At 38.6% G+C, this 14974-nt stretch overlaps 1 protein-coding gene across 10 annotated transcripts in view; it reads right to left on the bottom strand.

Moving 5' to 3' along the window:
* Window positions 1-14974, bottom strand: part of LOC105034574 (chromatin assembly factor 1 subunit FAS2 homolog) — a 69278-nt gene that overhangs the window by 13315 nt on the left and 40989 nt on the right. For 3 of the 10 annotated variants that reach the window (XM_073242591.1, XM_073242590.1, XM_073242589.1), the window contains exons 1-4: window positions 13468-13685; window positions 10095-10121; window positions 9871-9926; window positions 1291-1378 (exon numbers count right to left, since the gene is read on the bottom strand). In XM_073242591.1, coding sequence (XP_073098692.1) covers window positions 1291-1378; window positions 9871-9894 — 112 coding nt within the window. In that variant the 5' untranslated portion in view covers window positions 9895-9926; window positions 10095-10121; window positions 13468-13685. The other 7 variants (XR_012133909.1, XM_073242594.1, XR_012133908.1 and 4 more) reach the window with 5 other exon arrangements.

Consider the following 14974-nt stretch of genomic DNA (forward strand, 5'->3'; position numbering starts at 1 on the left):
ACCAGATTACATCAGAACAAGGAGCACGGGTAGGTACTTAAACAATGAAAGACGGTCATGTGGTCGAGTATACCAGAATGACATGCACAACCTCAGCTCATCACTGTGCAAGAACTGTACATAAGTTTGCACTAAAGTCAACGGTAAGAAAATTACATAAAACAGTTGGAAGAAATTGCACTATCAATGGCTCCACTCTGTTTTATTTTAAAATCACTTAAATTATCTAAGGAGATTAACCTATAATGCATGTGAGAATATGCATAAACAAATAGAAGCCAAACATCTGACTTCAACACACACATGTTAACAGACTAATATATATTTGAAACTGGGATGGCCCTGTCCCACAATATTTAAAAACTTGGAGTAGCATGTGCTTCAGGAAGTGACTGTCATGATGTGGAATTGATGGAGTGCAAAGTTTCTGGAGCAGGCAGAGGCCAGTTAAGTTTAGCAGCAGAAGTTACCTAAGCAGTTTTCTTTGCAAGTGTGACATAATCCCTGAACTCTAATTGTCATAGGTTGCATTTTTGGGGGATTATCAGACCTGGTGGTTTTATATTTATTATAAGTAGCTATCGTAATCCAAGAGATAATTAGTTTGAACAGATTTGAACTATATTTTGAAAAGAAAATTTACAAGAGACAGTTGCTGAAGATGCCAAAACAGGATACTTTAAAACTATTAAATCACATGCTTAATTAAAGACCCGCCACTTACAAATGTTAAAGAATGATTTCAACATGATCATAACGTTTTAAAGATGGTGATAATATACACTGTCTGCACTGTATTTAGACAAACACCAGCAGGCATTTCTAAAAATGATCCATCAGGGGACCATGCCAATCTCCGGAAGAAGGATGGCAATGTCTCATTGCGAAACAAATGAGCGTTAGGTGTGGAGGCTGAAAAGAAAGGACAATATGTTATTATAATCAGATCACTTAATAAGGAAAAAGCAAGTAATATTCTACAGCAAACAAACCTTTGAATCACCAAGCTTTTATGGCTCATTTGTAAGATCATGCTGGCAAATATAATTCATTTTCTCACAGCCCTTGAGTTTAGGTTGAGGTTTATTCACATAGACTGGCAAGACTGGTCTGAGATAAGGGAAGCGACATAGTGACCTAAAGGATCCTACGCAACACCTTGAACATAATGCAAATGGGGCATCCAAAATTTGACGAACTGAGCCTAAAGCGTTGTAAAATAGATGAGATCATGTAAGCAGTCACAGAATCCAAACTAACAAAATAGAAATCATTTGTCATTCCACGTACCTTTATTGACATCCCATATTATGCAAGAGTTATCCACTGAACCAAAAATAATATATCCATCGGCAGACCACTGAAGGTCAAGAACATCCTTGCATTGAAATCAAATGCAGAAAGTCAAAATAAGAGAAATAAAATTAAGGATAAATTATAGGAACATCCCCTCAACGTTAACCCAATTTCATTTATACCCTCTCAATTTTAAAAAATGTCAAACTAGCCCTTCAAGTTTTTAAGATGTTATAAAGTGATTCTACCATTCACTTACCAATAAATGATGCTAGCTTGCCATTTCAATTTACATCAATGCCCCTCTCCCATATAAGAGGGGTCGCCAGCAAGGAAGGGGTGGAGGTGAGGGAGCCACCATAAAGGGGGAGGGTGGGATCGCAAAGGTCAGCTTGGAGGGGTAGGGTAGCATCAAAGGCCTTGTGAACAAGATTGGAGAAGGAGAAGGTGAGGAGGAAGGGAAAGAGAGAGAAAAAGGGATCAGGTAAGAAGGGGTGGAGGGAACCATCGTAGAGGGGGGGCTCATAGGCGGACTTGGACAAGAAAGACGATGAGGAGAGAAGAAAAAAGGAAAAGAAGGGGAAGGATGGGTTGCCAATGAGAAGGGGCAGAGCAGGGAGCCGCCATGGAAGGAGAGGCTGTTGGATTTGTGCCTTAAAAGCCTAACCTGGCCAATTTTGATTGGTGTCTAAGGAAAACAACGGGGGACCCCACACATCTTAACTTACCTGGCCATCTTGGAAGATTCAGTTTCGTGTTAGGTTACTTGTTGACTGAGTTCACCCATGCCAACTAGGCTGGTTAAACATGTTGATGTGCTAATCTGAATTTGATCAATTGGATGTCAAATCTGTTGATTTAGAAGAGATCTAAACCTAAATCTCATCACTAAATATTAAGTCTAGAGGTCTTCCATCGTTATAGAGATGTGGGTGCCTTCCTGACGTTGATCGTTCTCAGCTGGTTATAGTGGTTCGGTTGCATCAGAAATATACAACCACTCTATTGACATTTAATGTTCCAGAGTAGAGATGGGGTTGGACCCAATAATTGTTGGTGAGGGTCCCAATGACGGCTTTGCACCCACTGGTGAACGATGGGTCTGACTTAACTAAGAAATGTGCCAATAACTGTTAGGTGAGGCCACAGGACTTAAAGACCAAGCCTACTGCATCTTGCTTAGTGAAGCAATGGATAAAGTTTGTCATTCATTGATCTGTATTCACCAATAACTGTTAGGTGAGATGTGTATAGGTTAATGGGACCACAATACCCACTTGAAACCGATTGCATATAGGTTTCTGTTTCTCCATCCGACGAGTTTGGAAAATTCGAAAAAATAATGGGAGCCCTTGTTTGTTTTTAAAGTTTCTAGAACAAACAAGTTTACAAGTACAAATATCTAACTAAAAATTATTCTTTCTGCAGATAACAATGTCGAGTACCAACCCCTTAGCCTGTATCCTCGATACTAACAGGTTGACCGGGACCAACTACAAAGACTGGCTCCGGAATCTGAGAATTGTTCTCAGCTCCGAGAAACTCACCCATGTCCTAAACTAGGATGCACCTGTGTTACTTGCTCATCCATCCCCTGATCAACGAGCCGCACTTGAAAAATGGATGGACAAAGATAACAAGGCAAAGTGTTACATATTAGCATCCATGTCCAATGATCTTCAGCGACAGCATGAAGACATGAGGACTGCCAGAGAGATGCTGACTCACTTGCAAGAATTGTATGGTGAGTAGAGTCACAGCTTGCTTTGAGGTCTCCCGAAGACTTTTCAAAGCTAAGATGCGTGATGGACAATCCGTCAATGATCATTGTTTGACAATGATCAAGGACATAGAGGAGATTCAGAAGCTTGGGATGAACATGGACAAGGAATTACTGGTGATTCTGATCCTCCAGTCTCTTCCTGATTCGTATGGACAGTTCATTATGAACTATCATATCAATAAAATCGATAGCACTTTACCTGAGTTATTGAATATGCTGGTAACAGTAGAGGGCACCTTGAAGAGTTCAAAAGGCACAATTCTGGCTGTGGAGCAGACTTCCTCCAAAAGAAAAATTTTTTTTAAGAAGAAGAAGAAGCCTGCAAGGAAGCAGAAGATCGAGGCCAAGCCCAAGAAATAGATTTCGAAGAAGACCGATGATAAGAAAAAGTGTTTTCATTGCAACGTCGAAGGCTACTGGAGAAGGAACTATCCGGCCTACCTGACGACTGTCAAGAGCCAGAAGAAGGATAGACCTTTTGAAGTTACATCTGAATTGCTCGTTATTGAAACTAATCTAACGGTTTCCTCTTCTTCTAGTTGGGTTCTAAATTCTGGTTCAAGTGCCCATTTGTGCACTTCTATGCAGGATCTTGAAGAAGTAAGAGGGCTGAGGGAAGGCGAAATCACTCTCCAGATCAGCAATGGAGCAAAAGTTGCTGCTGTGGCCGTCGGAACCTATCCTCTACGACTACCGTTAGGACTTAGTTTAATTTTGAAAGACTGTTATTATGTACCTGTAGCCAGTAGAAATTTGATTTCTATCTCTGTGCTGGCACAAGATAACTATAATTTTCATTTCAATAAAGACATGTGTTCAATTTATTTCGAAAATAAAGTTGTTGCACGTGCTTTTTTGATTGACGATCTTTACCATTTGCATATGGATGTGAGTGTAAATATTAACAAACAAGTTGTGAATGCCATAGAGTCTAAGAGACTTAGAGATGGGATTAGCCAAAAGTATCTATGGCATCTTAGGCTAGGCCATATTGGAAAAAGCAGACTCAACAAACTGGAGAAAGATGATCTTCTCGGACCATTGACTTTTGAGTCTTATCCAGTTTGTGAATCGTGTCTTCCAGAAAAAATGGTCAAGCTGCCCTTTGTAGGATAAGGAGAAAGGACCATTGAGATATTAGCTCTGGTACATACTGATATGTGTGGTCCATTCGATGTACAAGTCAGGGGTGGCTATATCTATTTCATAATCTTTACTGATGATTATTCACGATATGGGTTTGTGTATTTGATGCACCGAAAGTTTGAAGCTTTTGAAAAATTCATAGAGTTCAGAAATGAAGTAGAAAAACAGATCGAAAAATCCATAAATGTTCTTCGATCAGATCGAGGAGGGGAATACCTTAGTGGAGAATTTCGGATCTATCTCAAGGATAATGGCATAGTCTCACAGTGGATACCTCAGCTCAATCAGGTATCCGAAAGGAGAAATCGGACCTTATTAGATATGGTCCGATCCATGATGAGCTTCACAGACCTTCCTGTTTTTCTCTGGAGACATGCTTTACTTTCTGCGATTCATTTTTTGAATTAGATTTCCTCTAAATCCGTTCCTACCACACCTTATGAGTTATGGCATGGTCAGAAGCCAACTCTTGAATACCTCAAGATTTGAAAATGTCCGACACATGTCAAGCGACAGCAGACGGACAAGTTAGAAGCTAGGTCCTTTAGGACTCACTTTATAGGATATCCTAAAGAAACCATGGGATACTACTTCTATCTTCCTGAGGATCACAATATAATTATGAGTCGTTATACCATCTTCTTGAAAAAAGAGTTTATCCAAGATGGAAGCAGTGGGAGGAAGATTGAGTTCGAAGAGAAAATCTCTGAAGAGCATCAAGTCCAAGAATCTAAACCCAATAATGAGCTAGTAGATGTGATACCTTTCCACCTCGTAGATCAAGTAGGATCTTCCGTCCTCCTGAAAGGTACTTAGGTATTCTTACAGAGGATTTAGAGGAAGCGTTTCTTGTGGGAGATAGGGACATTAGGAATGATCTCAAGACCTATGATGAGGCAATGTTAGATATAGACTCCGAAAAATGGATGGAAGCGATGAAGTCAGAAATTGACCCCATGCATTCCAACCAGATTGGGTCCTTAGTAAATCCACCTGAAGGTATTGTATCTATTGTGTAAATGGATTTACAAAAAAAAATTGGATCAGATGGTAAGGTAGAGACCTATAAGGCAAGGCTAATAGTGAAAGATTATAGTCAATGCGAAGGTATTGACTATCATGAAATCTTTTCGTCCGTAGCCATGCTAAAATCCATCCATACTCTACTTGCGATAGCAATCTTTCATGGTTATAAAATTTGGTAGATGGATGTGAAAACTACCTTCCTAAATGAATATCTTGAGGAAGATATCTATATGGAGCAGCCTCTAGATTTTATATCCAGTGATAGTGACCACAAGGTCTGCAAGCTATAAAGGTCCATATATGGACTCAAGCAAGCATCTCGGAGTTGGAACACTCACTTCAATGATGTGATCAAAATGTTTGATTTCATCAAAAATGAGGAGCCGTATGTGTACAAAAAGATCAGTGGAGCGCTGTCACATACCTTGTATTGTACATGGATGACATCCTCCTGATTGAGAATGATATTAACATGCTGACGTCGGTCAAAGTATGGTTGTCGAAAGAGTTCGTCATGAAAGATCTAGGAGAAGCTTCCTACATTCTTGGTATAAAGGTCTATAGAGATAAATCTAAGAGAATGATAGGACTCTCACAGCGAATGCACATTGAGAAGGTGCTGAAGAGGTTCAGCATGAAAAACTCTAAGAGAGATCTTTTGTCCCTTGGACATGGCATTCATCTCTCCAAGAAGATGTGCCCTGACACACCTGAAGAGATCCAACGCATGAGCAAGATCCCTTATGCTTCGATAATAGAAAGCCTCATATATGCCATGTTATGTACACGTCCTGATATAGCACTTGCTGTGAGTGTCACGAGCAGATATCAGACGAATCTAGGTGAAGAATACTGGATTGCTGTTAAAAACATCCTTAAGTACCTGAGAAGGACTAAGGATTTGATGTTGGTCTTTAGTGGAGGATCAGAGCTGAAAGTTGAGAGATACACCAATTCAGACTTTATGGCTGATGTCGATGATAGAAAGTCTACATCGGGGTGTATCTTCTTATGCAATGGTGGTGCGGTTAACTGGAAGAGTTTCAAGCAGTCGATCATTGCAGATTCGATCATAGAAGCCGAGTACATCGCCGCCTCTGAAACTGCTAAGAAAGCCTTTTGGTTCAAGAAATTCGTTGCGGAGCTGAGTGTGATGCCATCAGATGCCATTGCACTGCACTGTGGCAACAACGACGCCATAGCCCTTACTAAGAAGCTCAGGTCTCATCAAAAATCCAAGCACATAGAGCGGCGGTTTCACATCATCCGCGAATACCTCGAAAAGAAGTTCATCGAGGTGCAGAGAGTCAACTTTGCATTGAACATGGCAGACCCACTGACTAAGCCTCTCAACCAGCAGAAGATCGAAGCTCACCTTGAGAAAATGGGTCTTATGTATATGACCAATTGGCTTTAGGTCAAGTGGAAGTTTGTTGGATTTATGCCCTAGAAGCCAATTGTTGGCTGACATATTATGTAATTTCAGGACTTAAACTTGTACTTGTAATCTTTTTATCATCAATAAAGGATTTTTTCATTCCAATCATATTTATGTGTCCATGACTTGTTCTAAAAATTAATAAAAATTATTTTTGTATATTCTTAAAGTGTTAAAAATTTGAGACATACATTAATTAGTAGTTAATTTCTAAATACTTTCGATCAAAGAATCGTCACGGACGACAGTGATCAATCCATTCGAGATCGGTGCACGGTTCACCCCCTTGTGGGTAGATAAGTCTCGGGTCTGCAGTGTAGAGACACTGAAGTGAGGGTGCGGGTGATTGTTAGAGAACAACTTGCACTGAGCGTGACCAACATGAAAATCACATGGATGTCTACTCACTCTCAGTAGTCTTCTCGATGCTGTAGTAGTGTGAGTGATCCTTTGACCTGCGGTGTCATTGGCTATTCGCAGCGAGACTACTGAGTTTGACTGCACGTTTCTTTGGTTTCTAACCATTCAGGTCCTTACTGTGTATGTTGACTTCAGTAGATTCAGATTCGCTGTTTGGAATAAGATGCACCTAGAAGGAATCTATCGATCTTGATAGAAAAAAAAAATCCTATGCGATTTGCGAGACTGAGTTCAGAAAGTCTTCGACCAAAGCAAGTGTGAATACTGGAAAAAAATTTTCACGAGATTCACAAATGAACTTGAGTCGAACCAATCTAACATATGACTGACGATGAGATCTGACGAGTTCTCTATGACCTCCGTCAAGTTGGAACTCACGATAGAAGGACTAAATCATACGGTAACTGCACCTAAGATTTCGTACTTTTATTCTACTGGGTTGCCATTATATACTGCTAGGTATCACTGGTGGATTGTGAGACTCATCGGACGTCATCTTGATGATCGATGGCCCTCAAAGGGTAGAATTGAAATTGTTCCAATCCATCAAAAAGAGTTTCGATGATATTATGATGGAGATCACAATATATCTCATTACCAGATAGAATGAAATCTATGGGATCATACATTAACGGATTAAATCTCGAATTTGTCCATTGAGCTTATGAAGTTCTAAGTGGGTTAGGATTTATTGAAATCTTATTGGATTTAAGTAAACCATGCTAGCACATGGTTAAACCTAATTCTTCTCGGAACTTCGATTTGATCAAGTCCATAGCCTTGAACCTAACCTAAATCCATTTGGATTTTAATTGGGCTCTTAATTGTGAGCCCAAGAGAATTGGATAATGTCAATGAGTTAGTATAAATTATCCTAATATTATCTCTTCATTATCTCCTAATTATCTCTAAGTGAGCATGTGGAATAGATGGAAAAATGGGAGGCGCCTCCTCTTTTTGGCAAGACCAGGGGGCGCCAACCCCCTAAATATGGTAAGAGGGGCCCGCCCCCTTCTTGTGGATTGGCGTGGAGAAGAGAGAGAGGGACTACGCCCCCTCTCATATGTCAAGAAACCCCTAAGGGGTGCCAAGTGTTGGCACCCCAAACTATCTGTCTTATATGAGGTGGGGCGCCCTTTGTACCTACATAAAGGGACTGATAATATGCCAATTATATCTGATTTTATTAGAAAAAAATCAGATTAAAAAGGTAGAGTATTCTTATGAGATAAGGATGTATCTTTCTAAGATAATTAGATTTCTATTATGAGTCAAAGTAGAGCTTATATAAAGAGGTCTCTAGAGTTTCTAAGAAGAATTTTGGTAAAACAAAAAGTCTCTCTCTCCCTTCTCCATGCCTCCCTTCCTCCCTCTCTTCTCTTCCACGCCCAAGGTTTAGGCGTCCCACTTTCCACATGCCAAAAGGTAGAGATGATTTGTCTTCAAAAGTGAAAAACGAAGAGAAGAAGAAGAAAGCTGCAGATCAAAGAGTTGATCCCGCAGTCTAGATCAAAAAGTTAATCTAAGTTCTCAAGGCTGAAATTCTACTTGGAAAAGAAGAATCTACTACGAGAAGATCGGTTCGAGATTGATCCTGATGGATATCCGTAGAGGTCGGACATTTGTGCGGCTCGAGCATCTACGATCTATGATCATCGGTAGCGGTGAATATCTACCCACGCTAAGGTATTGAGATTCGATCTCATACTTGTTTTTAAATTCCAGATTATATGTTTGTTTTTTTTCTGGACTTGGGTAGGATTAGATTTGATTTTATGCATGTGGGGTTAAAGGGTTTAACCCATTTTATTTTCTGTTGCGTTCAAAAAGAGTTTTAAAATATACACATGCTGCCTATCCGATTTTCTAACAAGGGCTTATGGGTGGATTTAGAGCACGAGAATAAGAAGGAAAAGTGGGTAAGGAGGAAATGAAAGGGGAAGGAGGGGCCACTAATGTGAAATGGATGGAGGTAGAGGAAACTATCATGAAGAGGGAGGACTCATGGGTGGCTTTGAAGGAGGACAATGAGAAGGAGAAGGAGATGAGGAGGAGGAGGAAGAGGAAAAATAATAGGTTGCTGGCAAGAAGGGGTGGAGGTAAAGGGAGCTGCTATTGAGGGAGAGGGCTCATGGATAGGGTTGGAGGAAGAGAAGGATGAGGATGAGAAGTGGATGAGGAGGAAGGGAAGGAGAAGAAAAGAGAGGTCGCCAGCAAAGAATGGATGGAGGTGGAGGGAGCCATCATGGAGGGGGAAGATAAAGAGGAGAAATGGGTGAAGAAGAAGGAGAGGAGGTGGAAAGAGGGGTCACTGACGAGAAATAAATGGAGGTAGAGGGAGCCGTCATAGAGCGAAGGGCTCATGGACAAGCTTGAAGAAGGAGAATGAGGAGAAGAAATAGGTGAGGAGAAAAGAGAGGAGAGAAAAAGGGAGAAGGAAGAACACCAACGATGAAGGAGGAGGGAAGCAATTAGAGATGAGGAAAGAGATGGGGATAATGGTAGTTTGGTCATTTTATAAAATAATGGTATCATATAATGGCCACATGACATCATTCCGTTATGAAGATAAATATTAGGACTATTTTGAAATATCTCAAAAATTTGAAAGGCTAATTTGATACTTTTAAAGTTGAGAGGACGTAAGTGAAATTGAACTAAAGATGAAGGGGCATTCCTGTAATTTAGCCTAAAATTAATGCTTATTACAAATAGAACACTATCAAGAAAGGAATAGATTTTACAATAATATCTTTAATACTTTCCAAGTATTGCCATCATCCATGGAGCGTAATTTCCAAATGACTACTTCACCTCCTGCAATTCAAAAAGGAGTAATAACATGGATATCTAAAATAATATGAGAAGATGTTTGGTTTAGCCAAATATCATCAAGGCCTATTTGCTTTTTAAAGAAATGCATATTTAACAATGAGGATACTAGCGAACATCCACTGATTAATGAAAGTATCCTTAAATACATACCATCGGCACTGGATGCAAGGTGTTCTCCTGCAAAAATACAAAAAAGAAAGTCATTGCTCATTATAGGCATGAAATAAAAGGATTGCACAAAAGACCTTTATCTTGAAAACAAGATATAAGTTCATGGCATTAAATGGAGGATGGCAACGAGAAGAGGCAGTTTGTACAATGAAAACTATTGTTTATGTCAAAGCATGATTTAAAAAAAAAAAAAAACCTTCAGGTAGGCCTTTTGACTATACTTTCTTTCTCAAAATTTGAAGTCAAAACCAGACCTATTATTCTTAAAAATTCAATAGTCAAGATTGGTTTCCGTAAGTATAGAATGTAACTGGAAACATTCATCATGTAGTGCAATTGACTCAATCTCATATATGTAGTAATAACTACGGCTTGCAAAGAAAATATGCAAAAACCTCAAATAGAGTCCCAGCATGTTGATTGCCCACTCATCAAGATGCAAAGATGATATAAGCAGCATCATGAACTGGAAGGTTGTTCGTCAAGATGCTAAAGAGTTTCCATAATGAAGACCGGGAAATTAATGAATTCATCACAGTTTGCAGTACCGCTTTCCACATATGCACACACATACAGACACATTTGCACATGCAAAACAATTGCAGCTGTGCATCTGCACATATATTACATGATGGTCCTTGTTGGTAACATTATGTCATGCTCACAAATTCATACTTTCCAAATAATTTGGCATGGAAATTAAAATCTGGGTGATGGCAACAATTCATGTTCTCGAATAATTCATGGATAAATCATAAATAATTCATGAATGTTTTAAAAATTATACATACTGTAACATGTTAGCAAAAATTCACATGCCACTAGTATTAGAAGAATATATTAACATTAAGAACTAGAAAAATTTTAGGATTTGGCAAAACTTTTGGGATTTCTGTACTGCGAAGCATGGTGATTTTTACATTTATTTATTAGGTATACATAAGCCAAGCCAGCCAAAGTGGCACAAAGGAATGAACAAAGAAAATTCAGGCCTGGGCTTAGGTGCTAGGCTGTAAAATCCAGCTGGCCCCAAGTTCAGCCCATTCTAGTCCAATAAAATGCAGAGACTCAGGCATGATTGGTCTTCGGTCCAGTTTTGAACCAGGCCGGCCTCAAGAATAGGGTTTAACACCACATCATAATCAGGCGTTGGCTTACATTCTCCTTTTATGGAAACATATTGTCTTCTAGAGCACTATAAATACAATTGAACAACCAGATCATACATATCAAAAATCTTGGTGGACTGACACAGTGATTAAACTTTTCATGTTCCCATCTTCATTGTTATGCAAAGATAACTGAATAATGGGAGAAGTAATTATGATGAAACTAGGAGACATGATAACAACCATCAGAACTTTGCAACACAATTAACTATAGCATATAAAATATTTACACATGGATTTATTTACACTGTAAAATCCAGCTGGCCCCAAATCAAGTCCATTCTAGCCCAATAAAATGCACAGACTCAGGCAGGATTGATCTGGCATCCTCAGTCCAGTTTTGAACCAGACTGGCCTTAAGAATGGGGTTTTACACCATACCAATCAGGCATTGGCTTGGCCTAGCCCATTGATTGCTCTAGTGCTACACATTCTCCTTTTAATCAAATAAGTACATATGGTCCTATGGAGCACTATAAATACAATTGACCAACTGGACTGCACATATAAAAATGATTGAACCTTTCATGTGCCAATCTTCATTGTCATGCAAATGGGTCTGAGTAATGGGAGAAGCAATTGTGATGGAACAATGAGACTCAATAACAACTATCAGAACTTTGCAACATACTTTAATATAGCATATAAAATAGTTATACACCATGATTTATATTCACGCATCGAATTTTCTGAAGTTTGCTCGCATGAGCAGATACATCCACTGCAATAATATGCATTTATTTGGTCTAAGCATAAAACTGTATGCAGAATCTATTAGACAAGAGAAAAGGAAAATACTTTTTTTTGAGAAGAAAATGTAAAAGTTGCACAGACTGCAGAAAGGATTGACCAACAAAAACAATTCCATAAATCTAGATTAAAGCATTGTAGCTTCAAACTTCATTCTCTATACAATAATGTTGTTAACCAGATTTTGAATTATGTCAGGCAGGCTAAGCTGGAATTTCTTACTGGAAGGAGAGAACCGCATAACATTATAGCAGAACTATGATAAGAAAGGCTGTTTTGATAGGCAACTGCTGGAAGTTTCTTTTGCAATTCATTTGAGGTTACAACCCAAAGCTGCAGATAAAATATGACCATATCCATTGAAAGCTCAATAGAACAAATAGCAATGTGTTGATCAAAGATCTAAAAAAATGATGCCAATATTTTAGCCAGAGTAAGCAGTCTTTCTTTCACTAATATAAATATGAATGAACTATAAACTGAAATATCATAAAAACATAAAAGGAACTGTACAAGGGCAAGGCAAGTCCCAAGCTACATTGTAGACACTATCTCTTAAAACAAGGTTTTCCCTTAAAATGGATGCTCATTTTTGGGTGTCCTTTTTTCTGAATAACTCATATTTGTTTTAGATTATATTTACTTAAGGATAAAAAAAATATTGCAAAGGAGATTATGAATCAAAAGTTTCTCAACAAGTAGGCATATAGAGAGGGATCTTGATTAGCTAGGGCATCCACAAAAAAAAAGTCCCCATAACTCTCTCAGTACACAACAATTCATAACTATGCCCTTAACCTGATGAACATGGTAGCATTTTTTCTGGTTCAATGTTAAAGTTGGGAGCTTTTATCCTTCACAACATAAGAGAATCGAAAATAAGGATTATAGGATTGCTGGAGGCTTTAGAAAGATAAAAAGGTTATACTTTAAATATGGTCCTGGTCTCATTGCCACAATTCAAGCTGATTCATCATAATACATGCAGTAGTTTTAACAATTCAAACAGTTTTCTAGTATCGAATCGGTAGTTAAAACATTTTTATTAAACTTCCGCTACCATGTTGTACCAGCTATTCGCACTGATATGTTTACTTTAAATATTTCACCATTCCAAACACTATGAAATTGTTTATTAAATGAATCACTCCTGATGAAACAGTGGCAAGTTGAACCTATGTTTTTTAAAAAAAACAGATCACATTTTTGTGGTTTTCATCATTCCACATGAAATCCAAACCAAGTTGGGAGAGACACAACCAATGTAACCTCCGGCAGTGAAAATTAGGGAAACTGAACCCATAAAATCCATGTAATCAGCCGACTACCTCAATTATTGCACGATTAGTGAAGACGCGTCTGTTGGAATCAATCGAAATCCCATCTTTTGAGACCCGAGTAAGGTAAAAGTAGGAGGGGGAACAGATGTGTACCTTGATGTCGTGATCGGCACCGCCGGTGGCGAGAGGACGAGTTGTGGGTGGAAATCTAGGGATAGGACCGGCTGGATGTCGTGCCAGTTGATCTGAACTGTCCCTGCTCTCATCTTCCACTGGATTTCCTAGGGTTTCTCTCTCTTTCTTCCCCCAATCTCTTAACCCCAAAGAAACAAGGGTGGGGAATTGGGAAGAGAGATATGGCGCGGAGTTGGTGATTTAAAGGCGGCAAGCTGATCATGCACGTACTGCGAGCGAGACGTGTGGTAGATGGAACTTCACGTGTGATGCACGTGACCATCTTATGATGGCTTTTTGGGAAACAAGAGTGGAAAAAGGTGGCCTGATATTGAAGCAGATCATAACCTCATGTGATGTATGAAATATCTTCATGATCTCTTTCTCCACTGTCCCTATCAAGTTCAATCTCTCACTACCGCCATGTTGTCTTTCTTGCCGTTATCTCCGTCTCCTTTGTGCTTCTCTTTATAGTACTCATCCTCTTCCTCCTCTTTTTTTTCTATCTCCACTGTTCTCTCTGTCATATCTATGTTTGTGACCATACCCTTTTGCCACTTCTTCTTCCATGCCTTTCACTCGCCACTGTCTCCTTCGACATTTTTTTTTTTTTTTTTATAGAGGGAGAGGGAGAGAGGGGTGTGATAAGAAATTTTATACGAAAGAAAGGTGGACAAAAAAAATTAATTACATAAGGTAAATAGTGATGCCCACCGCAACCAATGTAAAACTTAAAATAATAACTCTCTGGAAACAAAGGAATATATAGAAGAGAACGCCAGAAGGATCTCAGATATACTAGAAAGGTAAAAAAGATAACAGAAAGAGTACTAGGATAAAATACATATAGGTAAAAATAGATATGCCAAGCCAGCTATCGGATATGAAGAAGCACCAATCCAAAAGAGCAGCAGAAAGATTACAAAGGATGCCAAGAGCAACAATGTGCTTGGTGACAAGGAAAAAAATATAAAAAAAATTGTTATTCTAAAAGATATTTTATTAATTTTGATAAAGATTGATCAATTTGAAGAACTTGTTTTTAGATTTTTGAAAAGATAAATAATAGAAATAGTATTCTCTTCTTCGTGGGTTTTCTAATCATGAGACATATCTTAGATGAATTTTTATCAAAAGATCAAAAATTATTAGGAGGATCAATTATCCCAATCCCAAATAAGTCGGTTGGAGTTTTTAAGAAACTTCATAATCACATAGACCAAAAGGCATGATACTGTTTACAAACTAATCCATGGTATGGTTAATTTTGATACGTTAGGCCCTGAAAGAAGGAAAATTATCGATGCAACTGATAGAAAATATATTATATTTATGGTGTTTGTCCACTTTATCTTTACAATTTGAAAACAAAGGGACATGATATGGTCAATAGACATAAAGGGGAAAAATTAATATATTTATGGTGAAAATTAATATATTTATCAATCACAAGTGGTTAGTAGCGAGGCTGATGTAACAATTTGTT

Source organism: Elaeis guineensis, chromosome 8 (genome assembly GCF_000442705.2).
Source record: "Elaeis guineensis isolate ETL-2024a chromosome 8, EG11, whole genome shotgun sequence".
NCBI classification, from domain to species: domain Eukaryota; kingdom Viridiplantae; phylum Streptophyta; class Magnoliopsida; order Arecales; family Arecaceae; genus Elaeis; species Elaeis guineensis.